Raw genomic sequence first — 26,221 nt, forward strand, 5'->3', positions numbered from 1 at the left:
TGTGTTAGTTTCAGGTGTACAGCAGAGTGATTCAGTTATACATATACATACATCTATTCTTTTTCAGATTCTTTTCCCATTTAGATTATTACAGAATATTGAGCAGAGTTCCTTATACTATACAGTAGGTCATTGTTGATTATTTATTTTAAATATAGCAGTGTGTGCATGTCAATCCCAAACTCCCTAACTATCTCTCCCCCCACCCTTCCCCTGGTAACCATAAGTTTGTTCTCTAAGTCTGTGAGTCTGTTTCTGTTTTGTAAACAAGTTCACTTGTATCAATTTTTTTTAGATTCCGCATATAAGTGATATCATATGATATTTGTCTTTCTCTGTCTGACTTACTTCACTTAGTATGATAATCTCCAGGTCCATCCATGTTGCTGCAAATGACATTATTTCATTCTTTTTAATGGCTGAGTAATATTCCATTGTATATATGCACTCTGTCTTTTCTTTAGCCAAACAGTTATCACATTTGATTGTAATCATGTGTTTAATTTGACTACCTTCGCTGCTAAGCTGTGAGCTTTGTGATGGCTCGGTCTCTGTCTGGCCTATCACTCTGTCCCTGGAACCAAGCATGGCACTGGCACATCGGAAGTGCTCAATAAATACTCTCGAATGAGTGAGTGAATGGGAGGCAGGATTTTCCATGTAATTGTGTGACCTTGAGAAGGTCACTTAAAATCTCCAGGAACATCAAGTATGAAAAACAGTCTCTATCTCATACGGTTGATCACTGTGGAGAGTAAATGGGATGATACAGATGAGCTATGTAGTATAATTATTGACACTTTATAATTAAAAAAATCTGAGCTATTATCATGAAGTAATACTGTCACCTCGCCCCTAGCTCAGTGTATACATAGTAGGTACTTGATAAATAGTGAATAAATACTTTATTTAAATATTGATAGTTGCTAAATATTGAAAATCTGAGTTCCCAGAATAGATGCCTCTTTCTGTTTAAAAAAATAATAGCCCTTTGCTAGAGTCAATTGGATATTAACTTTAAATATCAAGCTATTTAATTACACTAAAAGTAAGATTCAGTTTGCTAATGCTAGTTATGAGTAGAGCCTTTAAGAAAACCTTTTGTTTTCTTGTTAAGTGGGCTAGGCTTTGACAGAAAACCACCAGCCACCTCAGAGAATAAAAAGACAAGTGAGCTTGCAGACGTTATAAATGAAATACATTAGCAGTCACTGGTGTATGATCAATCAATAAATAACACAACCTCCCAGGAGATAAACCCCTTTAGGCAAGTCAACTAACATCTGAAAAAACAGTCTTAATTTGGAATAGAAAAATGAAAGAGAGACTAAATTTAAAGGGCAGTACTCAGTTCTCATTTCTACAGATTTCTCTCTGGGGAATCTTCATTTCTAATAGAATAGTTAACATTTCAATACAAAAGTACAGAATGTACTTCTTGTGACTTATTTAGACATCATTCTTATGACAGAGTATTTCATGGCTTTCAATTTCTTATTACCCACATGCTCAATTTTAGACCAAATCCCCAATGAATAATGTAGGTCAAAGAGAAGTTGTGACTTATTTATTAATAACCCACTTTTGTAGCATCCAGTGAGGCAGGCACACCTGAACTTAAAAACTATGAGGTTCCCTTCATTCCTTCCTTTCTTCCAGAATAATTCAGAACAAAAGCCATTTGGTGGGCCCGAGAAAGCATGGGAGTCGGGGTGTAGCTCAGCAAGTGGTTTGGATCTGAAAGGGGTGAGGAAGGTGTCCACGCTGGGAGGGGAGGGGCAGTGGTGGCTCGGCTTGGGGTGTTGAGTCCCCGAGGAGGGGACAAAGAGAGCATTTGTCTAGGGGGATGGTGGTGACCCCAGTCAGGTTGTCAGAGCCTGAGCTGCATAAGGGCGTCTGCATAGGGGTCAAGATGGAGACAAGAGGTTGGTTACATAAAGGGGGCTTGATACCATGTGGAAATATCCTGAGCACAATGGAAGCCAGGTTTCTTACTGTAAGAGATGAGAATTACAAATGTGGAAGGGAGAAAACTGAACCCCATGATGTTGGATTGGAATTGGAGGTGTCAGTGTGAACTCATGGTTTTCAATATGTAGAGAGGCATATAAAAGAAATATAATGTGATACGTGTGGTGTGTTTGTGTGTGTGTGTGTGTGTGTGTATACAGGTTATCTGGCTATGTCCACTAAGAGAACTTGCAAGCTTGATGCCCCAAGAGCAAGCACATCAAACACCTAGCTCTCAGTTTTTAAATACAATTCTCCACTAATAGTAAGCAAGGATTCTTGGAGAAAAGCTGATTTTTAAGGCTATACAAGATAAGCCTGGAACTTAATGTGCCAAAAAAAGTGAGGAACTGCCCAAAGAATGATGGAGACAATGTCAAAAGGACACAGAAGCCAAACTGAAGTGATTCTCACTGACCAAATCTGGGACAGTTTGAGCATCAAAATAATGATAATAATGATGGTAGCAATGATGTCCATTGAATAAAGTAGAAATCCATTAATTCATACTTTCGTACTTACACACATAAATAGATGAATGGAAAAAAGCTAAAGCTTTTCTTTATAGAAGAATGCCAACTAATGAATGTAGAAGGAATAATGAAAGTTTAAAAATTATCTTTTGGCAACCATCATAGTTATAATTACTTCATCCAAAAACTTCAGTGGATGCTAAACTAGTGGGTTAAGTTTTGATTAAAAATAGGATATTTAGATAGTCTCAAAAAGCTCTGCATAAAATACTTAATTACAAAAGAGAAGGAGAAACTTTACAGGCGAGAAGCCTGGCAGACACAGACTTAATCAGGTAAGCAAGGTGAATACAACTACTGATGTGACAAATGGAAATCACGTACCACCTGATAGGATACAAGGAGAAAACTTCCCTTCCATGATATTCCTGCCAAAAATATAATCTTGAGGGAATATCTGACAAATCCAAGTTCAGGAACATTCTACAAAATAACTAGCCTGAAATTCTAAAAAAAATATCAAGGTCATGAAGTTCAAGGAAATATTAAGGAACTCCTCCAGATTGAAGGAGACCAAAGAGACATGACAACTAAACACACCGCGTGATCCTGGATGGATCCTTTCATTGTTAAGTATATTTGGGACAATTGATGAAATTTTTTTTTTTAACAAATATTTCTTTATTTTAAATATTTTATTTTATTTTATTTTAAAAATTTATTTATTTGTTTATTTTTGGCTGTGTTGGGTCTTCGTTGCTGCACACGGGCTTTCTCTAGTTGCGGCGAGCGGGGGCTACTCTTTGTTGCGGTGCGCAGGCTCCTCATTGCGGTGGCTTCTCTTGTTGCAGAGCACGGGCTCCAGGTGCGAGTGCTTCAGTAGTTGCGGCATGCGGGCTCAGTAGTTGTGGCTCACGGGCTCTAGAGCACAGGCTCTGGAGCACAGGCTCAGTAGTTGTGGCGCACAGGCTTAGTTGCTCCACGGCATGTGGGATCTTCCCGGACCAGGGATCGAACTGGTGTCCCCTGCATTGGCAGGCGGATTCTCAACCACTGCACCACCAGGGAAGCCCCAACTGATGAAATTAGAATGGAGCATGTAGACTAGATGGCAGAAATGGATCTGTGTTAAATTTCCTGGTTTTATTAAGTGTATTGTGGGTAGGTAGGGGAATGTCCTTGTTTGTAGCAATCATACATTAAAGTATTTGGGGGTGAAAGGGCATCATGTAGCCCACTTACATTGCATGGTTTACATACTTACATACTTAAATGGTTCAGGAAACAAAATTATTTATACTTCTCTTGCCAACTTTTCTCTAAGGTTGAGATTATGTCAAAAGAATTTTTTTAACTATGGAGTAGAGTTGGAGACTTAGCACATATGTCTAAAGATGTTTATGTATATGTCTGAAGATTATATGTATACACACATATATGTCTACCAGATTTATATATTTGGTAGTTGAATGTTATGAATCTTGAAAATTTGAGAGCTAGTGCTTTATATAATGAAATGATATATTGAAAAAAAGAAACTAGAGGGAAGAACCATTTTTAAACGTTGTCAGAGCTTTAGAATTTTCATACCTATACAAAAAATTAATATTTTCCTCAGTCAGAATTTATTTTTATACTTCAGGGAGGTGACCTTTATTTTATTTGAAAGGAAAGACATGTATGAATTCTTTCGATTTGTAAAGCAAAACCATGAATAAATGGACTCTTTGTTTTAGACCTCTGTGGTTCCAGCTGAACCTATGGGCTCAACTCTGCCAAAGTGAACATTTTCTGAAGTTGAACGAAGCTGTTTGGCCTTATAGATAGTGTGTATGTCTTGGTCAAGGGCCTTTCAGTTGTAAGGACAAGAACCCCAAACTAGCTCCGAAAAGGAGTAAGATACAAAAGACAATTTCCTAGATAAGAAGAACGGGAGGAAGGGGACTGGAACAGACAGAAGACTGGAAGATGAGACCCAGGACCGCTTGCTGCCTCTTACTCTCTCACTGGAGAAACTGAATCTCTCCTCTCTGCTTCTCTTTGAGTGTCTACAGACCAGCCTCTGGAGTCTTCATGTTGCCCAACAAGGCTTCTCAAAAATAGCAGCCTCAACCGTCACAGCCTTGATGACCTTATGGGTCTAGTGCCAATATCTAACTGATCCAGACTTTTAGCACCTAAATCCAAGGGAATTGGGAGTGGGAGAAGGAGTTCAGTTGGGCAAGCAGGGTCAGACATCCCCTCTGATCCAATCAGCCATGACTGGGGATTGGGCTGATACACTACAAGCACATCTGCCTGGGCCTTCCTCTTCTGCAAGTAACTGTAAATAAAGATTTTTTTTTTTTTTTAAAGAGGGTTATGGAAAGGGAGAGACAAAGAAATTTCTAAATATCCTAGAGAATATTTTTTTCTTATTGATGGGCACTGCCCTATATTCTGAGAGATGTTCAAAATTTTGGTTTTTATTGTTGAAATTAAATTACATGAAGTACACCAAAAATTCTATTTTCACGCAGGCTCTAGAGCGCAGGCTCAGTAGTTGTGGCACACAGCCTTAGTTGCTCCGCAGCATGTGGGATCTTCCCGGACCAGGGCTCAAACCCGTGTCCCCTGTATTGGCAGGCGGACTCCTAACCACTGCACCACCAGGGAAGCCCCTCCTGTTGCCTTTTAAAGTAATTTAAGTCAGTCATTCTTAAGAGAATTTTGCATTTTTCTACCTTCTTAACTAATTTTCTTGTGGGAATTTATGTTAAGTAAAAATGCCATTTGTCCTCTGGAAACTCATTTTTCTCTCCAGCTAAAGTTTACTAACCTGAAAATGGACACGTTAGATATTACAACCATTAAGTTGCCTTCTAGTTCTGAAGTAGTTGGTTGTGTTGGAAAAATGATCTTCAGAGTTAACAGTCATTGCAGAAGCATTCAACAAACATGATTTGGTCAAGACCTTCCTCTGTTACTCTTTCATAGGTGTGTGTCCTGTTTTTAATGTGGTGATTATCCAATATTCTCAGACTCAAGGGTTTCTTATTCTACCTACTTGCATTTTTCCTTTTTCACTTATTTTGAGACTTTTTGTTTTTCCTTCTTCACATTCTGGGCTGAATTTTTCTTGTTTCCATTCAGTTTACAGGAACCAGGTGTAAAACAGTCTTTCTGCAGGATCCCAAAGGACTCTAAATATATGAGACTCCATTAGCATTGTAATTCATTATCCCAGATATCATTGGTGTGCAGAAATATCCATAACTAATTATGAAATATTCATAATAGTTATTATTTTAATATCATCCTTTAAAATTATCTTTATACATTTCATAATGTATATATTACTATACTAGGAAATATGTAGAAAATAGTCTGTATCTATATCGAGTATGCTTGCTCAGAAGTTTCTTATTGTTTGGAATGTGTGATCAAGAAGTTTGGAGGCCAAACGCTTGCTTTAAAGAATTCTTAATTCATATTAACATAAAACCTAATAACTCTTAGACTTTGTAAACTCATTATTATTGACCGTTACCCTTGTTAGTTTGCTCCTTTATATGTAAAACCATTAGGTTCTTGTATCGGTCAGAGCTCCTTGATTGTAGGCAACAGAAACTTAACTCTGACCCACTTAGGCAATGCTACGGAAAATGGCACTGAGTGGCCTACAAAGCCCAGGGAGAAGCTGGGCAATCCAGCCTCCTAGGAAAGGGCTCTGGCGTCCCTGGGCCTCCAGAGCAGCATCACCTGGGCTAATCCTTAGATCGTCAACACTGGATGACTCACCCTAGTCACTCCAGTCTAGTCTCTCTAGTGTCTCCACTCAAGATTCACATTTCCAGGAAGTCTGAATGCTCTATCTTGGGTCCTGTGCCACACACACCCTAAGACACTCTTCTTAGCCTCCTTCCCAATAGATTTCCTGTGGAGTATGGAGGGATGGTCCTTTCCTGACATCCATATCTATAAATTCAGACGCCAGGGCACGACTGCTTGCTGAAAAATGCCAATTCTAGCGACAGCATCTTTTCTTTATCTTCAGAAAGAAGAAAAATGTATCACATGATTAGTCTAAAGGGTCACTTTCTTACCAGGAGCAAAACTTTCGATATTTTACTCAGTTGTGGTTTTTTTCTACCCCCTTTACATTTTGCTTAAATGACATTTGAATTCTTAAACTACCTTTATGAAATTGAAACAAAAATGTTCACCGAGGGTCAAATATAATTTTCAATTTTTTCATAAATAATTATAAGCCCTTAGAATAAATTTTAGTAGATTTATAATCAATTTTAAGTTAAATTTCTTTTAAAATCTATTTACTTTTCCTACTTATATAAATAAATTACTGTACTCTGATACTATAAAAGTCAAGCTTAACCATTCCTCCCTTTAATTCATAGGAAAAGACAAGATAAAATGTTTAGATTTATACTTAATTTTTCTGAAAGTTAAAATACCTGGAGTAGAGATAGAGGTAGAGGATGCACTTGGGAGAAATGTGTACTAAGCGTTTATTCCCTTTCTTCAGATCATCTGTTAGAATGTATAACTGATTCACTTTGTTATAAAGCAGAAACTAACACACCATTGTAAAGCAATTATACTCCAATAAAGATGTTTAAAAAAATAAAATAAAAAAAAAGAAAATATTCAAGGGAGAACCTTCAATCACAGATTAGATAATTTCCTTTGAATTTCAAAAATGATTTCATGAGGATATTTTTTCTGTCAAATGATAGGCTTTTTTAAAGGCAAAATGTGAAGGCTGTAGATGAAGATGCCACTTAGGGCAAGATTAATACATTAGTGGAGGAGCTCCTTGAGGGACGAAATTAATATGGAACCAAAACATACTGCCTAGCCCTCTGCTCAAGTATGTTTCCACCAGTGAAATGCCCTTTTGGCTGAATGTGGCCTTTGAATTTCATGACAAAGTATCATCTTGGAGGAATCATCTTGGAGGAATCAAATATATTCAATTTTAAACCTCAATTAGTGCCTTTGTTCTACTTGGCCTATAAGATAAACAGCTAGAGCCTAAAACAAATGTGACGCCCGGGAGGTACTCTTCAAAACAGGGACATCAAGGAGTTAAAGTCCATGATTTGGGGATAACCCATCAAGTCCAGAGCAGGTCAAGGGAAGCAGCACCGTGCAGCCAGAGGAGCAGAAGTATGAAACGTGAGGAGGGAGGCTGTACTCTGGATTCTCCTGAGTCGGTTATGATTGTATCTAACCAGGTGGAATGAATGAGATGACATGTCGAAATATTTGCTTATGCCTTTTCATTGTAATCCTTCGGTGTATAATTCTCTAAAGGAAAAGAACTGATTCTGTTGATGGTGTTGGTTTACATAGATGTAGTTAATTTGAAATTTCCGGTCAGGTGTGATTTGTCCCAAGTTGACAGATGGAAAATAATTTTATTCACATTCACAAGTCGCCTGCTATGTGCATACCACGATACAAAACATTCTCAAATTCACCAGAATTTAGTCGTGCACAGAGGGAGGTGGGAGTGGAGAGAGCCTACCATTCAAATCATAACTACGTGCCAAAATATGCAATACAGACAAATAGTTTAAAATCTAGAAGGTCAAAAGATACAGAGGTTACTATGATCAGGAGCAGATTAAGTCAGCAAGGGGGAACTAAAACTTGGAATGGGGCTTTAAGCCTGGATACGTTTGGATACGAGAAATAGAAAATAGGAGGACCATTGTGTATCTTGGCTATGTAGACATCCTGACTTAGGATACTTTTTTTTTTTTTTTTAATTATTTTTGGCTGTGTTGGGTCTTCGTTTCCGTGCGAGGGCTTTCTCCAGTTGCGGCAAGAGGGGGACACTCTTCATCGCGGTGCACGGGCCTCTCACTATCACGGCCTCCCTTGTTGCGGAACACAGGCTCCAGACGCACAGGCTCAGTAGTTGTGGCTCACGGGCCCAGCTGCTCCGCGGCATGTGGGATCTTCCCAGACCAGGGCTCGAACCCGTGTCCACTGCATTGGCAGGCGGATTCTCAACCACTGCGCCACCAGGGAAGCCCCTGACTTAGGATACTTTAAGGTGAAGTTCAAGTCCAATGGCTTGAACTCCAATCTGTTTTATATATAGTAGTTGGTATCTGCTAATCCCAGTACCATTTTACAGATCTTTAAATTCACTAAGTGTGGGGAAAAGTTTGTGTTTGATCAGAGCTCACAATATGTGGAATCAAAAGAACTAGGGTCTGAGTCCTGATTCTATCCAAACTGTAAGGGAATAGAATTTTAGTATTAGTTTGTAAGCAAATGTATTGCAGTTGGAATCAACTTACCTGAGTAATGAATGCAAGAAGTAAGTCTCGTCTCTTCCTTCCAGGCGTGTCTGCGCAGCTCACCAGCACCTGGCACCATCGGAATACATCCGTAGGAACGCCCTTTTGGATGGCTCCTGAGGTCAGCTAGAGTTTTGAGGGAGGCAAATGTAACATTTGATCCTTTCTGAGTTTCCTTTTTTATGCGTACTCTAGCTCCATATGTGTTTTTGGAATATACTAGAAGAAAATGTCAGTTGTGTTGTTTTTATGTGACATATTTACACGTGTGAGGAGGGACATGGGAGATAATAAATGGGCTGTGAGCAAATATGTGAATAAATGAGGGATTGAATGAATCAGTCACATGAGGTAAAGAGAAACTACAGTTGAACAACACAGGTTTGAACTGCGGGTTTGCTTATACGCACATTTTTTTTCAATAAATATAGTACCTGTATTTTCATTTTACAGATTGTTTTCTTTTTTTTATTGAAGTATAGTTGATTTACAATGTTGTGTTAGTTTCTGCTGTACAGCAAAGTGATTTAGTTATACATGTGTATGTTCTTTTTCCTATTCTTTTTCATTTTAGGTTATTACAAGATATTGAATATAGTTCCCCGTGCTATACAGTAGGACCTTGTTGTTTATCTGTTTTATATATAGTAGTTGGTATCTGCTAATCCCAATCCCATTTTACAGATCTTTAAATTAACTAAATGTGGGGAAAAGTTTGTGTTTGATCAGAGCTCACAATATGTGGAATCAAAAGAACTAGGGTTTGAGTCCTGATTCTATCCAAACTGTGTCAGCTTCCTGACCTTGGGTGAGTCATTTATCAATTCCTCTGTTTTTGCGGCAGAGATAACAGTACGTGGATTTTCGACTGCTCGGGGGGTTGGAACCCCTAACCCTGTATTGCTCAAGGGTCAGCTGTACTTGCAGCCTTAGTTTTTCATTAAATATACTTTTAATTGCTTAGCATGCATCTCTCTTAATGATATTTAGATTTTGTTTTTAACTTGGATAGAAATATAAAAACGCCCAACTTTGTTTAAGATCCGATTCAGGCCTACTAACCTGTGTTTATAGTAGGTTCCCATGTTGAGTCACTCTGCTTAGGGCCGTATTGCACTTCAGGAGATTCTTTTCACCATCACTTTTGGGAAGTTGTAGAGAAACTGCTAAAATAGTTGAGGAAAAATGTTTTCTAGAGTCACATCTTTTCTCCACAGTCACTGTTAATGGCTTTAATCCTTTTAATTATGTTTATCAGTAAAGAACATATGTTTGAAAGCTCTGTCTGCAACCTTTGGGAAAAGCTCTGCTATTTACCTACAACTCTAGCGAGTGAAGGGAGGAGAAGTAATTCAAATACTACATTAACATTGCAAAATCGTAGAATTAAATTTGCTTGAGGATTAAATCCTGGTGTACTGTTCCTATTTTAATACTAATTCAATTACTACTTGCAAAAAAAAGTTAAAATGTAAGTGTAATGTAAAACATGGAGAAAGGATAAGTTAGCTTAAGAAACTTTAAAAAATTCCGATGGATTCAAAAATTTTTTGAACAGGGAGAACATCTTAGAATAAAAGTAGAAAGTATAGTCATATAAGCAAAAACAAAATTGAATAAGAGAATCTCAAATAAAAATGCTAAAAAAAATTGAGTAAGAGAATCTCAAGTGAGAGTTTCTTCAGTTTGTTCTGATATATTACTGTTGTTTTAAAAGCTTATGGAAAATTTTCAAAGTGAAAAATTAATAAAATTTAGCTTTAATACCAAGCTTTGCATCTTATCCACATATATGATTAATTACTATAAAAATACTATAATATATAAAACTAAATGTTTAATATTAAATAATTAATCATCTAGCTTTATATTTTTCATATGTTAATTTATAGCAACAAAGCCAGTATTATATTTTAAGTTTGCCATTTAGTAAAAACAATTTTGATTAGTAGATCTTGGAACCAGTATATGAGGAAAAGGAAATATTTTGATCTATCTAAAATTTAATTACCAGAATAATAAATAAGTTAATAATTAAAATTGATACTTCTTATTATGCAATTACTAGACAGGCATTTTACTGATAAGTCATTATTTATTATTAATAAGCCTACTGTAGCACAAATAGGGTTTGAAAGTGCTTTCCTGCTCGGCAAACCAATGGATATTATATAAAAGAGAAAGGTTCACTGTGGTCTTTTTAAACTGTCATATAAATATATGTTCAGGATTTTGTGCATATTATATTCATCTCCCTGTAATAAGCATTTTCTAACTTGTAAATGATTGGCAATATTTCAATAAATGTCCACTTACCTAGAATTGTTGAAGAGTATATTTTGAATACATTTTGAGTAATCAACTATCTAGTTAATGAAGACATCACATATATACCAGCTCTATGTTATTCATGTCAAATTGCTATGAATTAGAAAACAATAAGGTAAACAAAATTGTTCAAATTGATTATCAGTTGAAAAGTGAAATTCTAGATTTGACATTTTTTCAGTTAAATTCTAGATCAAGGGTAGCATTTGTCGGTTACGTAAAGCCATCCTTCCCAAACTAGAGTATGTGTGTTTCACAGTGAAGGGGACAGGGGAGACAGTGGCTGTGCTGGGTGACCATGTAACTTACTGTCCAAGCCAGGACACTTTGGAGAGTGAAAGGGGATGGTATTTATAATGACTCTAGGGAAACGAGCCTAGAACATCATGGGCAAATTGGGGCATAAATTCACCCTCTGTGCCAACACAAGGATTTTTTAATGTGTTAAGCTTGATGTTAAGTAGAGTCAGAAAGATGAACTACGTTCCAGACAGGACCTTAGATTCCTTTCACTTTGCATATCATTTCATAGTACTGTAGTTAAATGATAAAACTCTAACCTGCCGTCATCCCCAAATCAGTTTTTATTTGTCTTGTGAGTTGGCATTCACAAAATGTAAAATTTTTTTAAATGTAAAAAATAGTTTTAAAAATTTAAAGTTGAATTTTCTTTTTGTTATCACTGATGTTACAATTAGTATTTGCAGTCTGTCAGTATTTATACTTACACATTTAGAAATAAACTGTGAAGTAACTGTGTAATAATTCTTCTATGTTAACACTATTTCATGATACTGCAAAAAAGATTCCCCCCTTTTTTTTCTTGTCTCTTAGTGACATCCTTTGATTAGTGGAATTTTTAAAAAGCTGGTTGTAGCTTTACTATTTAGTGTGCTCCCAGATAACTGCTGATAAAGCCTTACCAATATTTATTTTTATCCAGTTTATTTTTCTCTTATTAATGGCATAAGCCTTTTTGCATTTCTCCACACTTGTCTCATTCCTGCCTTCTAGTTGTCAGAAAAGATCGAGGCCATTTAACTAGACTGCTCTCAAGCTTATTGTTCTTTACCTCCTTCGCTTTTTATTTGTTAAAGATGTATTCTTTATCTTTGCCGAGATGAATGACTCTGTTCACTCATCAAATGTTTATCAAGTGACTCTCATTGCACAGGTGTTAGCTGTGTATTTGATTACATCCCTTCCCATGGGGGACACTGTTTCAGTCCCCTTTCTGTTTTGCATTTTCAAAAAATTTTTTTCATAGGTTTCTTCTCATATTTGCAATCCTGCTAAGATATTCTCTGTTCTCAGAATAAAACTACAGCTACTAATTATAATTTGAGCTTTTACTCCCCTGTGTTACTGCCTTTGCTCGGAGCTTTCAAACCTCATCAGTTTGAACACTTACACATTGTTCTAAGCATTTTGCTATGTGCTTGTTAAAGTCACAAACTTCATTTTTCTTTCATTTTCTACTAGGTGATTGCATGTGAACAGCAGTTGGATACAACTTACGATGCCAGATGTGACACGTGGTCCCTGGGGATCACGGCCATCGAGCTCGGGGATGGAGATCCTCCACTGGCAGACCTCCATCCCATGAGAGCACTCTTCAAAATACCAAGGTCAGGGGGCTCTCACACTGGGTCCAGTACCTGCAGCCCATCTGTCTTCCTCTAGCCACTGAGTGCTCGTCAAGCTCCTCACGGAAATACCCAGATAGATTTCAGCAGGTTGGGAGCAGAGTGGCCTGGAATATCATGCTGCTTCTTCCAAGACACTCTTTTTGTTCCATAGTTTAATTTCCCTGGTCTACGTAAAAGAGCTTTCTCTTGGTACTAAGTGTGTCTTTTTTTCTTTGGCAAGGATTTGAGCTCAGAAAACAGCAGTTCCTGCCACTGTTGACCCACTCCCAGATTCATCAGTGAGGCTCCCTGGTCCACAGTCAGTGTAACAGTGATGTGCTTCATTTCACTCTATCAATCTAGTAATTTCTTTACTACTTGCTAATACTTCCCTTTGTTTAGAACTTTAAGATAATAGTATTAAGAAAGTTAGAAATAAAATTCATTGATAAAGTAATGATTTCAAATTTGTTAGTGTTTTGAATATATTAATATGAAACACTAAACTTAGAAGAATAATCTCTTTGGAGCCAGGAAGATGCTTTTCTATGGAGACCCCTCCCCTTCAATGTGTGTATTGACAGACTTTCCCCTGCTGATCTTATCACTAATTAAACACTGTTTTATATATGCTTTGGGTAGTTCCTAGATATTTCAGAAAACTGATATGAAAAAACTGCCTCTTTTTATTATAAATGTGTTGTCTTTTGAAGACTTGCTTAAGGATTTTGCTTGGTACCTTAATTTTAATGAAATGCACACAGAGACGGCCTGTGGTGACAGGGGTCCAGGGCAGAGAGGTAGTGTATGTTACATTTTGTTACCACATTCTCCATTAAATAAATTGTGTGGTCCTAATGCCTATAGAACACTGAATCATACGTACAAAGCCCTGGTGGGGTGTGGTTCCGGTCCTAAAGAAATGATGCCAGTATGACCTATTCATTTCCAAATAGATCTGTTTGGAATATTTGGCATGTAATTAAATTAGTATAGGACCAAAGCATTTGAATTTGTTTTTAACCTTACCTTGGAGTTTTCTGTCCTGTCTATATGTTCTGAATTATAATACCTTAGAGATAGATCATCCTTTACATAACAATTTCAATGTATGTCTCAGGTCTTACTGTTTGTAAAATATAGTGCTTGTTTGGTAAGTGGGGAAGCGAGATTACAAAAAAGAGCAGAGGGAATTCCCTGGCGGTCCAGTGGTTAAGACTCACTCTGCGCTTCCACTGCAGGGGGCGCAGTTTCGATCCCTGGTTGGGGAACTAGGAACCCGCACGCGGCGCCGTGCAGTCAAAAAAAAAAAAAAATTAGGCAGAAAACCTGCTCTATACCAAGTCAGACATTTCATTAAATTTGAGGAAAACAAAAAAATCTGTATATCCTAATTCCTGCTGTCGTTCAGTACGTAAGATGAAGCACTGTTCTTCCTGAGCCATTTAAATTACGGTTTAAATGACCATAGTTAGCCTAGTGTTACTGCTGTTGGTGACGGTACCACATGGAGGAAGGATACGTATCGTACCTATGAGCAGGGTACTGCTGGAAGCTGCGCCATCTTAGTTATTTCTTATTACGTCTACCACCAGTATTTCTCTGAAATGGAATTCTAAGAATACTGACTGTAGAAATAATGAGAAAAAAAGGGGGATCTGAAAAGCTACCCGGTTCTGAATGTCCTAACATCATCAAAACCTTGTTATACTCAACGAAACCGATAAATCTCTTAGAAAGGAAATTTTCAGGAGAACAAGAAGCAAAGCAAGATTGTTGCAGAAAAGAATTACTTCTTTTAATGTGCAAATCAGCAATCTTCAGATAGTCCTAGGATTGTAAAATGAGCTTTAGGCATGATCTAGGGTAGATGAGTAGCTGTACTTTTCTTTAATGAGCCTGTACAGACTGTACATTAATTTCATTATAAGCTATTTAAGGACTAATGCAGAGCTGAAGACAAAGTATTTCCACTCCACTAATGAAAACAAGGAGCTGTTGGAATTAACATAAAGCAGTACTTCAGCAAATTCAACTATCATGGTTGATCAGTGTTGCTTGATTACAGTTAGATCAGCCTCATTTTCAAATGATGTTCCTTTGTATTCATGAACATACCAAAAAAAGAAAAGATTCGTTCAGCTTAAAATGAAAGGAATTAATAACAGAATCTTCTAAGTGGCATTCAGAGCTTTATTGCTAATCATATTTTCCAGTTCCTTACTTTTGTAACCTTGTTTCTGGCCCTCTACCCAGTAACAACAGAACAAGTCGTAAAGGCATTCTACTATAAAGGACCCTCTATGCTGCAGTTTCCTCCATATTCTGAACACTTCTCCTTTCAGGTCACCTCTGTGTATCCTGAATATTCCTCAGAGATTTCTGCTGGACTCAAAAGAAAAAAATCTTTTCCCCAGTAGTCATTGTTTCTATTCGGCTAAGTATTTATGTTTTCCTCTAGGGCTCTCAGTTCAAAGCAAGAAGCTTCTTTCAAAGAAGAAAAATTATCAGCTAGAAAAAATGTGTCATATATTAAGTGCTTTCAGAGAAACAAGGAAACTGTCATTCCATATAAAGAATGATTAAAAACTAATTATCTGTCTTTAAATTGGAAAATGATGGTAATGCTTGATTATACCTGGCAGAATCTCAATGCAGCAATGCATTAGCCTGCCTGGTTCTGCCTCTTAATTTTTATCGTTACTGACCAATGTGCACAATCCAACCTTGTATCTTATTTTTCTAGGAATCCACCCCCAAAACTGAGGCAGCCTGAGATATGGTCAGCAGAATTCAATGACTTCATCAGCAAGTGAGTAATAATAGAGTCTTTTAAAAGAATTAACGAGATCCCGTCCTGCTGTAACTTTGAGATGTGCTTTTTATAACAATTCCTCTGTGCTTCCAAATCTCCTCCTTATCTATTAAATAGCCCCAGAAGTTTCCACGATTTTCTTCAAAACAAGCATTTGTAGCATCTTCTGAATGTTCAGTGAACCCATTATTGTTCTGATAATGATCTCAGGGTCTTGTCCGTTCACTTATCGATAGCTGGGCTTCTGCAGACGTTGCATCGTCCATGAACCCGTTCTTCTGTCCACCTGCCCTTTGCAGCCTCACCCTCGGCATGTCCCACCTTCTCACCCATCGTCTATTCAGTCCGTTTCTCAGCCCTTCATTTATCTGCATCGCTAATTCCCATCACAGGGAAGTTGTCATTGCACTTGGTGAGTCAGATAATCGTACAGATAAAATGCTTATACGTTTGAAGTTCACTTTTAATTTGACAGATACTTAGTACAAGTGCAGTGCCTCCAGACAATTGACTAGAAGCTATGAGTCAGCCATTTCTAAATCTGTCCATGAACTTTTTTCTCAGTCTTTATCATGACTTCACCTTGAGAAAATAAGGGAAGGGATGAATGCAAGTTGTAAGTGGGAGAGAGGGGTCATTAAGCTTTGATGTGTCAAAGCTCACTCAGAAAATGTAAAGAGGGCAAAAAAGTAGAGGAACCGGTCATCCTTGTCCATACTGCTATCACTGGTTTTCCTACCAAGAATATCTGCTTGTTTCTATAAAGAGAGTTATTTAAGGGTTATGAAAATGCAAGAAAGATCGATAATCTGCTTTTTCTTTTAGTTTTCACTTAAATAGTCTTTACTGAGTATGTACTATGCACTGCAGAATAGTTAATAAACTGCAGTCGAATTTCACAGACCTCTCAGGAGAATCGGTAGCTTTGAAGGGCTCCCCACGATTCAGTCATGCCCCGTGTCCGCAGGTCCTTCCGCGTGGATCCTCAATGGGACTTGGTGACTTTGACATACTCGGCACCATGTCATCTCTGAGCAACATTTCCTGGTTTCCCCCAAGCAGTTAGGACTCTGCCCTGGCAGCTCTCCCATCCTTTGTTCCTCTTCCTCTAGTAGCATTTCCTCTTTTATTTCACTACCTGTTTAGAGGTCTTTCTCCCTCACTAGCCAGTAAACAACTCCAGGGCACCGAATGTGCCTTACTTGTCACTGTAACTCCGGTGTCTAGCAGAGTGGCTGGTACACATCAGCTATCTGATAATGTTTTACCTGAATAAAATAACCTCCTATGTGACTAAACTCAATACGTAGATATGAGTGCTGCAGGTGGCAGAAATCGACACATTCTCTGAAACTAAATGAAAACTAAGAGCACTTGTTCTTATTTTCAGACACTGTCATCCTCATTCCTTAGCATCTTTTAGCATCCCTGGGTAGTATCTTTTTAGGTAAGCCCAACAGAATAAGTTGCCAAATTCTCATCCCAGGGGGATTAACAATGCAGATGAGAAATGGCATGGGTCAGATCAGGCATGGGTTCCTTCTTCTTTTTTTCTTTTTTTCTACCCCCAAATGACAGCCCCACTCTGACCAATTTTCTCATAATCATAGATCCTCAGAATCTCAGGGTTGGAAGGGTATGCAGAGCGTAAATCCTTCTTGAACGTGTGCACCGAGGGGCCATCCAATCAGTAAACCCCTAATAAAAATAATCCTACTTCCCAATATGGTCCTTTCCATCTTTGATAAGCCTAACTATCAAAAAGTTCTCCCTTATACTGAGCAGAAATCTGTGTCTGTCTTCATTCTCCCCATCGATCCTAGATTTTTTTGTCCCTTGTGACTGAAAACTAGTCTAATCTCTCTTCCAAATATCTGAAGACAGTGGGTTCAACATCCAGTGTTTGTTCCAGTGTTCCTCCTGTGATGCCGTTTCAGGTGCTCTCACCTGGTTGATCCTACCGAGAGGTGTGGTACGCATTCGTACTTCTCCTGGAGGACCTCAAAAAACATCCACTGACATGGGATTTAAACATCCTCAGCACATAAGCCCTCACAGATGAGTTAGCACTTTTATCACGTAGGAAGAAATAGATCAATTGAGAAACATTTAAAAGCATTAGGGAAGGGAAACTGAAAAGTTTGTTTTAATTCTAGGTAAGCATTAAAACTGTAATGACTGCATTGTTGTTTATCTTTAGCTACTGACTTGTGAAGGAGACTTTGCAACGGAGCCTGAGTTCAGTTATCACTCTGCAGTAATGCTTACTGGGAGGCTAGGGAAGGGGAATTTAGTTGGAAGTTGGTATCACTACGGCGTAATCTCTCACAGATTAATTCATCATATTACAGTTCTAACATTGAGATGTGCTTCCTGGGCTGAGCATCGATGAAGAGCATCATTCCATTGTGTTAGAGCAGTTTTTAGGACTGTGAATGATAAATGCAAAACTCTAACTTATCTAATAATGGCATGTTCCTTTTTGCCAGTGCAGGTGCTTGACTAAAGATTATGAAAAGCGGCCAACAGTGTCAGATCTTTTACAGCATAAATTCATTACTCAAGTTGAAGGCAAAGATGCGATGTTGCAAAAACAACTCATGGAATTCATTGGTATTTACCAGTGCACGGGAGGCTCAGAAAAGGCCAGGTAATTAAATAGCATCTTGACTCCAAAATCCAAAGATCATCTAAAGAGTCTGACAATTTTATAATGCAATGGTTGTTAAGGTGAGAAAAGAACTCCCTGGTTTAATGATTTAAATTCCCTGGTTGTGGTTTGGAGATAAAGCGGTATTTGAATGAAAAGTGAATGTCACATGTTGAGTTGCATCCTGATATGGTAAAATTACTGGCAGCATTTTTTTTTTTCTTTTTGAATTTTATTTAATTTATTTTTTTTATACAGCAGGTCCTTATTAGTCATCCATTTTATACACATTAGTGTATACATGTCAATCCCAATCTCCCAATTCATCACACCACCCCCCCGCCCCCGCCGCTTTCCCCCCTTGGTGTCCATATCTTTGTTCTCTACATCTGTGTCTCAACTTCTGCCCTGCAAAGTGGTTCATCTGTACCATTTTTTTAGGTTCTACATATACGCGTTAGTATACGATATTTGTTTTTCTCTTTCTGACTTACTTCATGCTGTATGACAGTCTCTAGATTCATCCACATCTCCACAAATGACCCAATTTCATTCCTTTTTATGGCTGAGTATTATTCCATTGTATATATGTACCACACTTCTTTATCCATTCGTCTGTCCATGGGCATTTAAGGTTGCTTCCATGACCTGGCTATTGTAAATAGCGCAGCAATGAACATTGGGGTGCATGTGTCTTTTTGAATGATGGTTTTCTCTGGGTATATGCCCAGTAGTGGGATTGCTGGGTCATATGGTAGTTCTATTTTTAGTTTTTTAAGGAACCTCCATATTGTTCTCCATAGTGGTTGTATCAATTTACATTCCCACCAACAGTGCAAGAGGGTTCCCTTTTCTCCACACCCTCTCCAGCATTTGTTGATTGTAGATTTTCTGATGATGCCCATTCTAACTGGTGTGAGGTGATACCTCATTGTAGTTTTGTTATGCATTTTTCTAATAATTAGTGATGTTGAGCATCCTTTCATGGGTTTGTTGGCAATCTGTATATCCTCTTTGGAGAAATGTCTATTTAGGTCTTCTGCCCATTTTGGGATTGGGTTGTTTGTTTCTTTAATATTGAGCTGCATGAGCTGTTTATATATTTTGGAGATTAATCCTTTGTGTGTTGATTCATTTGCAAATATTTTCTCCCATTCTGAGGGTTGTCTTTTCGTCTTGTTTGAAGTTTCCTTTGCTTTGCAAAAAGCGTTTAAGTTTCATTAGGTCCCGTTTGTTTATTTGTGTTTTTATTTCCATTACTCTAGGAGGTGGATCAAAAAAGATCTTGCTGTGATTTATGTCAAAGAGTGTTCTTCCTATGTTTTCCTCTAAGAGTTTTATAGTATCCGGTCTTACATTTAAGTCTCTAATCCATTTTGACTTTATTTTTGTGTATGGTGTTAGGTAGTGTTCTAATTTCATTCTTTTACATGTAGGTGTCCAGTTTTCCCAGCACCATTTATTGAAGAGGCTGTCTTTTCTCCATTGTATATCCTTGCCTCCTTTGTCATAGATTAGTTGACCATAGGTGCGTGGGTTTATCTCTAGGCTTTCTATCCTGTTCCATTGGTCTATATTTCTGTTTTTGTGCCAGTACCATATTGTCTTGATTACTGTAGTATAGTCTGAAGTTAGGGAGTCTGATTCCTCCAGCTCCGTTTTTTTCCCTCAAGACTGCTTTGGCTATTCGGGGTCTTTTGTGTCTCCATACAAATTTTAAGATTTTTTGTTCTAGTTCTGTAAAAAAATGCCATTGGTAATTTGATAGGGATTGCATTGAATCTGTAGATTGCTTTGGGTAGTATAGTCATTTTCACAATATTGATTCTTCCAATCCAAGAACATGGTATATCTCTCCATCTGTTAGTATCATCTTTAATTTCTTTCATCAGTGTCTTTTAGTTTTCTGCATACAGGTCTTTTGTCTCCCTAGGTAGATTTATTTCTAGGTATTTTATTCTTTTTGTTGCATTGGTAAATGGGAGTGTTTCCTTAATTTCTTTTTCAGAATTTTCATCATTAGTGTATAGGAATGCAAGAGATTTCTGTGCATTAATTTTGTATCCTGCAACTTTACCAAATTCATTGATTAGCTCTAGTAGTTTTCTGGTGGCATCTTTAGGATTCTCTATGTATAGTATCACGTCATCTGCAAACAGTGACAGTTTTACTTCTTCTTTTCTAATTTGTATTCCTTTTATTTCTTTTTCTTCTCTGATTGCCATGGGTAGGACTTCCAAAACTAGGTTGAATAATAGTGGCGAGAGTGGACATCCTTGTCTCGTTCCTGATCTTAGAGGAAATGCTTTCAGTTTTTCACCATTGAGAATGATGTTTGCTGTGGGTTTGTCATATATGGCCTTTATTATGTTGAGGTAGGTTCCCTCTGTGCCCACTTTCTGGAGAGTTTTTATCATAAATGGGTGTTGAATTTTGTCAAAAGCTTTTTTTGCATCTATTGAGATGATCATATGGTTTTAATTCTTCAGTTTGTTAATATGGTGTATCACGTTGATTGATTTGCATATATTGAAGAATCCTTGCATCCCTGTGATAAATCCCACTTGATTATGGTGTATGACCATTTTAATGTGTTGTTGGATTCTGTTTGCTAGTATTTTGTTGAGGATATTTGCATCTATATTCATCAGTGATATTGGTCTGTAATTTTCTTTTTTTGTAGTATCTTTGTCTGGTTTTGGTATCAGGGTGATGGTGGCCCCGTAGAATGAGTTTGGGAGTGTTCCTTCCTCCGCAATTTTTTTGGAAGAGTTTGAGAAGGATGGGTGTTAGCTCTTCTGTAAATGTTGGATAGAAGTCACCTGTGAAGCCATCTGGTCCTGGACTTTTGTTTGTTGGAAGATTTTTAATCACAGTTTCAATTTCATTACTTGTGATTGGTCTGTTCATATTTTCTATTTCTTCCTGGTTCAGTCTTGGAAGGTTATCCCTTTCTAAGAATTTGTCCATTTCTTCCAGGTTGTCCATTTTATTGGCATAGAGTTGCTTGTAGTAGTCTCTTAGGATGCTTTGTATTTCTGCGGTGTCTGTTGTAATTTCTCCTTTTTCATTTCTAATTTTATTGATTTGAGACCTCTCCCTTTTTTGCTTGATCAGTCTGGCTAATAGTTTATCAATTTTGTTTATCTTCTCAAAGAACCAGGTTTTAGTTTTTTTGATCTTTGCTATTGTTTTCTTTGTTTCTATTTCATTTATTTCTGCTCTGATCTTTATGATTTCTTTCCTTCTGCTAACTTTGGGTTTTGTTTGTTCTTCTTTCTCTAGTTCCTTTAGGTGTAAGGTTAGATTGTTTATTTGAGATTTTTCTTGTTTCTTGAGGTAGGCTTGTATAGCTATAAACTTCCCTCTTAGAACTGCTTTTGCTGCATCCCATAGGTTTTGGATCATCGTGTTTTCATTGTCATTTGTCTCTAGGTATTTTTTGATTTCCTCTTTGATTTCTTCAGTGATCTCTTGGTTATTTAGTAACGTATTGTTTAGCCTCCATGTGTTTGTGTTTTTTACGTTTTTTCCCTGTAATTGATTCTTAATCTCATAGCATTGTGGTCAGAAGAGATGCTTGATATGATTTCAATTTTCTTAAATTTACTGAGGCTTGATTTGTGACCCACGTTGTGATCTATGCTGGAGAATGTTCTGTGTGCAGTTGAGAAGAAAGCGTAATCTTCTGTTTTTGGGTGGAATGTCCTACAAATATCAATTAAATCTATCTGGTCTATTGTGTCATTTAAAGCTTGTGTTTCCTTTTTAATTTTCTGTTTGGTTGATCTGTCCATTGGTGTAAGTGAGGTGTTAAGGTCCCCCACTATTATTGTGTTACTGTCGATTGCCTCTTTTTTTAAAAAAAAAATTTACTTATTTTATTTATTTATTTTTGGCTGTGTTGGGTCTTCGTTGCTGCGCACAGGCTTTCTCTAGTTCCGGGGAGCAGGGGCTACTCTTCATTGAGGTGTGCGGGCTCCTCATTGCAGTGGCTTCTCTTGTTGTGGAGCACGGGCTCTAGGCGTGAGGGCTTCAGTAGTTGTGGCACGTGGGCTCAGTAGTTGTGGCTCACGCGCTCTAGAGCGCAGGCTCAGCAGTTGTGGCGCACTGGCGTAGTTGCTCCGTGGCATGTGGGATCTTCCCGGACCAGGGCTTGAACCCGTGTCCTCTGCATTGGGAGGCGGATTCTTAAGCACTGCACCACCAAGGAAGTACCCCCGATTGCCTCTTTTATAGCTGTTAGCAGTTGCCTTATGTGTTGAGGTGCTCCTATGTTGGCTGCATATATATTTATAATTGTTATATCTTCTTCTTGGATTGATCCCTTGATCATTATGTAGTGTCCTTCCTTGTCTTTTGTAACATTCTTTATTTTAAAATCTATTTTATCTGATATGAGTATTGCTACTCCAGCTTTCTTTTGATTTCCATTTGCATGGAATATCTTCTTCCATCCCCTCACTTTTAGTCTGAATGTGTCCCTAGGTCTGAGGTAGGTCTCTTGTAGACAGCATATATATGGGTCTTGTTTTTGTATCCATTCAGCAAGCCTGTGTCTTTTGGTTGGAGCATTTAATCCATTCATGTTTAAGGTAATTATCGATATGTATGTTCATATTACCATTTTCTTAATTGTTTTGGGTTTGTTTATGTAGGTCCTTTTCTTCTCTTGTGTTTCCCATTTAGAGAAGTTCCCTTAGCATTTGTTGTAGAGCTGGTTTGGTGGTGCTGAATTCTCTTAGCTTTTGCTTGTCTGTAAAGCTTTTGATTTCTCCATCGAATCTGAATGAGATCCTTGCCAGGTAGAGTAATCTTCATTGTAGGTTCTTCTCTTTCATCACTTTAAATATGTCATGCCACTCCCTTCTGACTTGTAGAGTTTCTGCTGAGAAATCAGCTGTTAACTTTATGGGAGTTCCCTTGTATGTTATTTGTCGTTTTTCCCTTGTTGCTTTCAATCATTTTTCTTTGTCTTTAATTTTTGTCAGTTTGATTACTATGTGTCTCGGTGTGTTTCTCCTTGGGTTTATCCTGCCTGGGACTCTCTGCACTTCCTGGACTTGGGTGGCTATTTCCTTTCCCATGTTAGGGAATTTTTTGACTATAATCTCTTCGAATATTTTCTCGAGTCCTTTCTCTCTCCCTTCTCCTTCTGAGACCCCTATAATGTGAATGTTGTTGCATTTAATGTTGTCCCAGAGCTCTCTTAGGCTGTCTTCATTTCTTTTCATTCTTTTTTCTTTATTCTCTTCTGCAGCAGTGAATTCCACCATTCTGTCTTCCAAGTCACTTATCCATTCTTCTGCCTCAGTTATTCCGCTATTGATTCCTTCTAGTGTATTTTTCATTTCAGTTATTGTGTTGTTCATCTCTGTTTGTTTGTTCTTTAATTCTTCTAGATCTTCATTAATCATTTCTTGCATCTTCTCGATCTTTGCCTCCATTCTTTTTCCGAGGTCCTAGATCATCTTCACTATCATTATTCTGAATTCTTTTTCTGGAAGGTTGCCTATCTCCACTTCATTTAGTTGTTTTTCTGGAGTTTTATCTTGTTCCTTCATCTGGTACATAGCCCCCTGCCTTTTCATCTTGTCTGTCTTTCTGTGAATGTGGTTTTCCTTACACAGGCTGCAGGATTGTAGTTCTTCTTGCTTCTGCTGTCTGCCCTCTGGTCTGGACTTGTTTAGTTCTGGTGACTGGGAAGTCCAAGATCAAGGCACTAGCAGATGTGGTGTCTGGTACCCACTTCCTTGTTCATGGAGGGAGAGAGCTGGCAGCATTTTTTAAACAGCCTCATCAGAACAAAGAATGTAAACTCCAGTAGATGATTAGTATTGGCTTGTATTTTCTTGTACTTGTCTCCTCTTCTGTGAAGTAAGATATCTTAGATTTGAGATTTAAAATTGAATGTAACACTTGAAATAGTTTTTTACACTATTATTTTTTGGTATCATTTTCCCTGGTTGAATTATATTCAAAAATCAGTTTTAATATTTTATTTATACTTCCTATTTTGATTTTTAATGATCTATTATGTATAGTTTTTATAATGTTGAATATGTTTACTTACAGATAGTATATATGTTTATTTTAGGAAATTTAGAAGCTACACAGACGTGTACAACATAAAATCAATCAATTATAACATTTTAATCTATAACCTTCTAGTATCTTATGGATGGAAATACATTTAAAAACCTAATTGGAATATATGTGTCCTGGAGCCTGCTTTCTTTCACTGACTAGCGAATACCCATGCCTTTAAATATCCTTCTACCACAAATTTTAAAAAATTTTTATTTTTTATTGGAGTATAGTTGATTAACAATGTTGTTTTAGTTTCAGGTGTACAGTAAGGTGATTCAGTTATACATATACATGTATCTATTCTTTTTCAAGTTCTTTTCCCATTTAGGTTATTACAGAATATTGAGCAGAGTTCCTTGTGCTATACAGTAGGTCCTTGTTATCTGTTTTAAATATAACAGTGTGTACATGTCAATTCTAAACTCCCAATCTATCCCTCCTTCCCACCCTTCTGCCCTGGTAACCATAAGTTCATTCTCTAGGTCTGTGCGTCCGTTTCTGTTTTGTAAATAAGTTCATTTGTATCATTTTTTTTAGATTATGCATATAAGAGGTATCATATGATAGTTGTCTTTCTCTGTCTGACTTACTTCACTTAGTATGATAATCTCCAGGTCCATCCATGTTGCTGCAAATGGCATTATTTCATTATTTTTAATGGCTGAGTAATATTACGTTGTATATATGTACCACATCTTCTTTATCCATTCATCTGTTGATGGACATTTAGGTTGCTTCCATGTCTTGGCTGTTGTAAACAGTGCTGCAGTGAACATTGGGTTGCATGTATTCTTTCAAACCATGTTTTTCTCTGGATATATGCCCAGGAGTGGGATTGCTGGATCATATGGTAGTTCTATATTTAGTTTTTTAGAGAACCTCCATGCTGTTCTCCATAGTAGCTGTACCAATTTACATTCCCACCAACAGTGTAGGAGGGTTCCCTTTTCTCCACACCCTTTCCAGCTTTTATTTTTTGTAGACTTTTTGATGATGGTCATTCTGACTGGTGTGAGGTGATATCTCATTGGAGTTTTAATTTGCATTTCTCTAATAATTAGCAGTGTTGAGCATCTTTTTCATGTGCCTCTTGGTCATCTGTATGTCTTCTTTGGAGAAATGTCTATTTAGATTTTCTGCCCATTTTTTGATTGGGTTGTTTGTTTTTTTGATATTGAGCTGCATGAGCTGTTTGTATATTTTGGAGATTAATCCCTTGTTGGTCACATTGCTTACAAATATTTTCTCCCAATCTGTACCACAAAGTTTTAAATTGCTGTACAACATTTTCTTGCATGACTATTCAATGATTGATTTAAATAACCCCCTATTATTGGGCATTTAGGTTGTTATTAATTATTTTTAATTCTAATAAGTAACACTGTAATGAATAGAGTTGTATACAAATTTCTTACTACTTCCGTAAGATAAATTCCTATAGATCGTATTGTTAAGTCGAAGAATAGTCTTTTGTAATTTAAGTTTATTCATGAGAATCCTATTAATTGCATGTCAGGAGCATATCACTGTTTAGGGAGCTGGGAGAAGTGGGTAGAAAATAGGGCATGACCTAAAAAGCAGTTATATTTGAATTCCTGTTGTGGTTTAATATATTTAATTCCTATTTCTTTAATGCCTACTATGCGCAGGACATTGTATTAAGACTTTATATCATGTGATTTTACAACAACCCTGAGGGAAATGTTTTATGATCCCCCATTTTCACAGCAAGAAGAACTGAGGTTTGCAGAGGCTAATTAACTTGTACAAAGCAGCACAGGTAATGAATGACTTAGCAGGGATTCAAATCCTAATCCCAATGACAAAGCTTTATTCCCATGAATGGCCAATGATTGTGGCCAATTTTGAGTCCTTGCCTAAGTGAGTTTACAGCCTTGCTGGAGAGACCTTCA

The 26,221-nt window shown here is 37.4% G+C and overlaps 1 protein-coding gene across 27 annotated transcripts in view; it reads left to right on the forward strand.

Annotated features, from left to right (window-relative positions):
* MYO3A (myosin IIIA) overlaps positions 1 to 26,221 on the forward strand; it is a 188,188-nt gene that overhangs the window by 35,121 nt on the left and 126,846 nt on the right. For all 27 annotated transcript variants that reach the window (XR_014242597.1, XR_014242598.1, XR_014242599.1 and 24 more), the window contains exons 7-10: positions 8,842 to 8,918; positions 12,608 to 12,753; positions 15,500 to 15,565; positions 18,063 to 18,218. Coding sequence is in view for 18 of the 27 variants with exons in the window: in XM_082385245.1 (XP_082241371.1) it covers positions 8,842 to 8,918; positions 12,608 to 12,753; positions 15,500 to 15,565; positions 18,063 to 18,218 (445 nt within the window). In the remaining 9 variants the exon portion in view is untranslated. The remainder of the gene's footprint in view (positions 1 to 8,841; positions 8,919 to 12,607; positions 12,754 to 15,499; positions 15,566 to 18,062; positions 18,219 to 26,221) is intronic.

This window comes from Balaenoptera borealis (genome assembly GCF_965194805.1).
Source record: "Balaenoptera borealis genome assembly, chromosome: 3".
NCBI classification, from domain to species: Eukaryota; Metazoa; Chordata; class Mammalia; order Artiodactyla; family Balaenopteridae; genus Balaenoptera; species Balaenoptera borealis.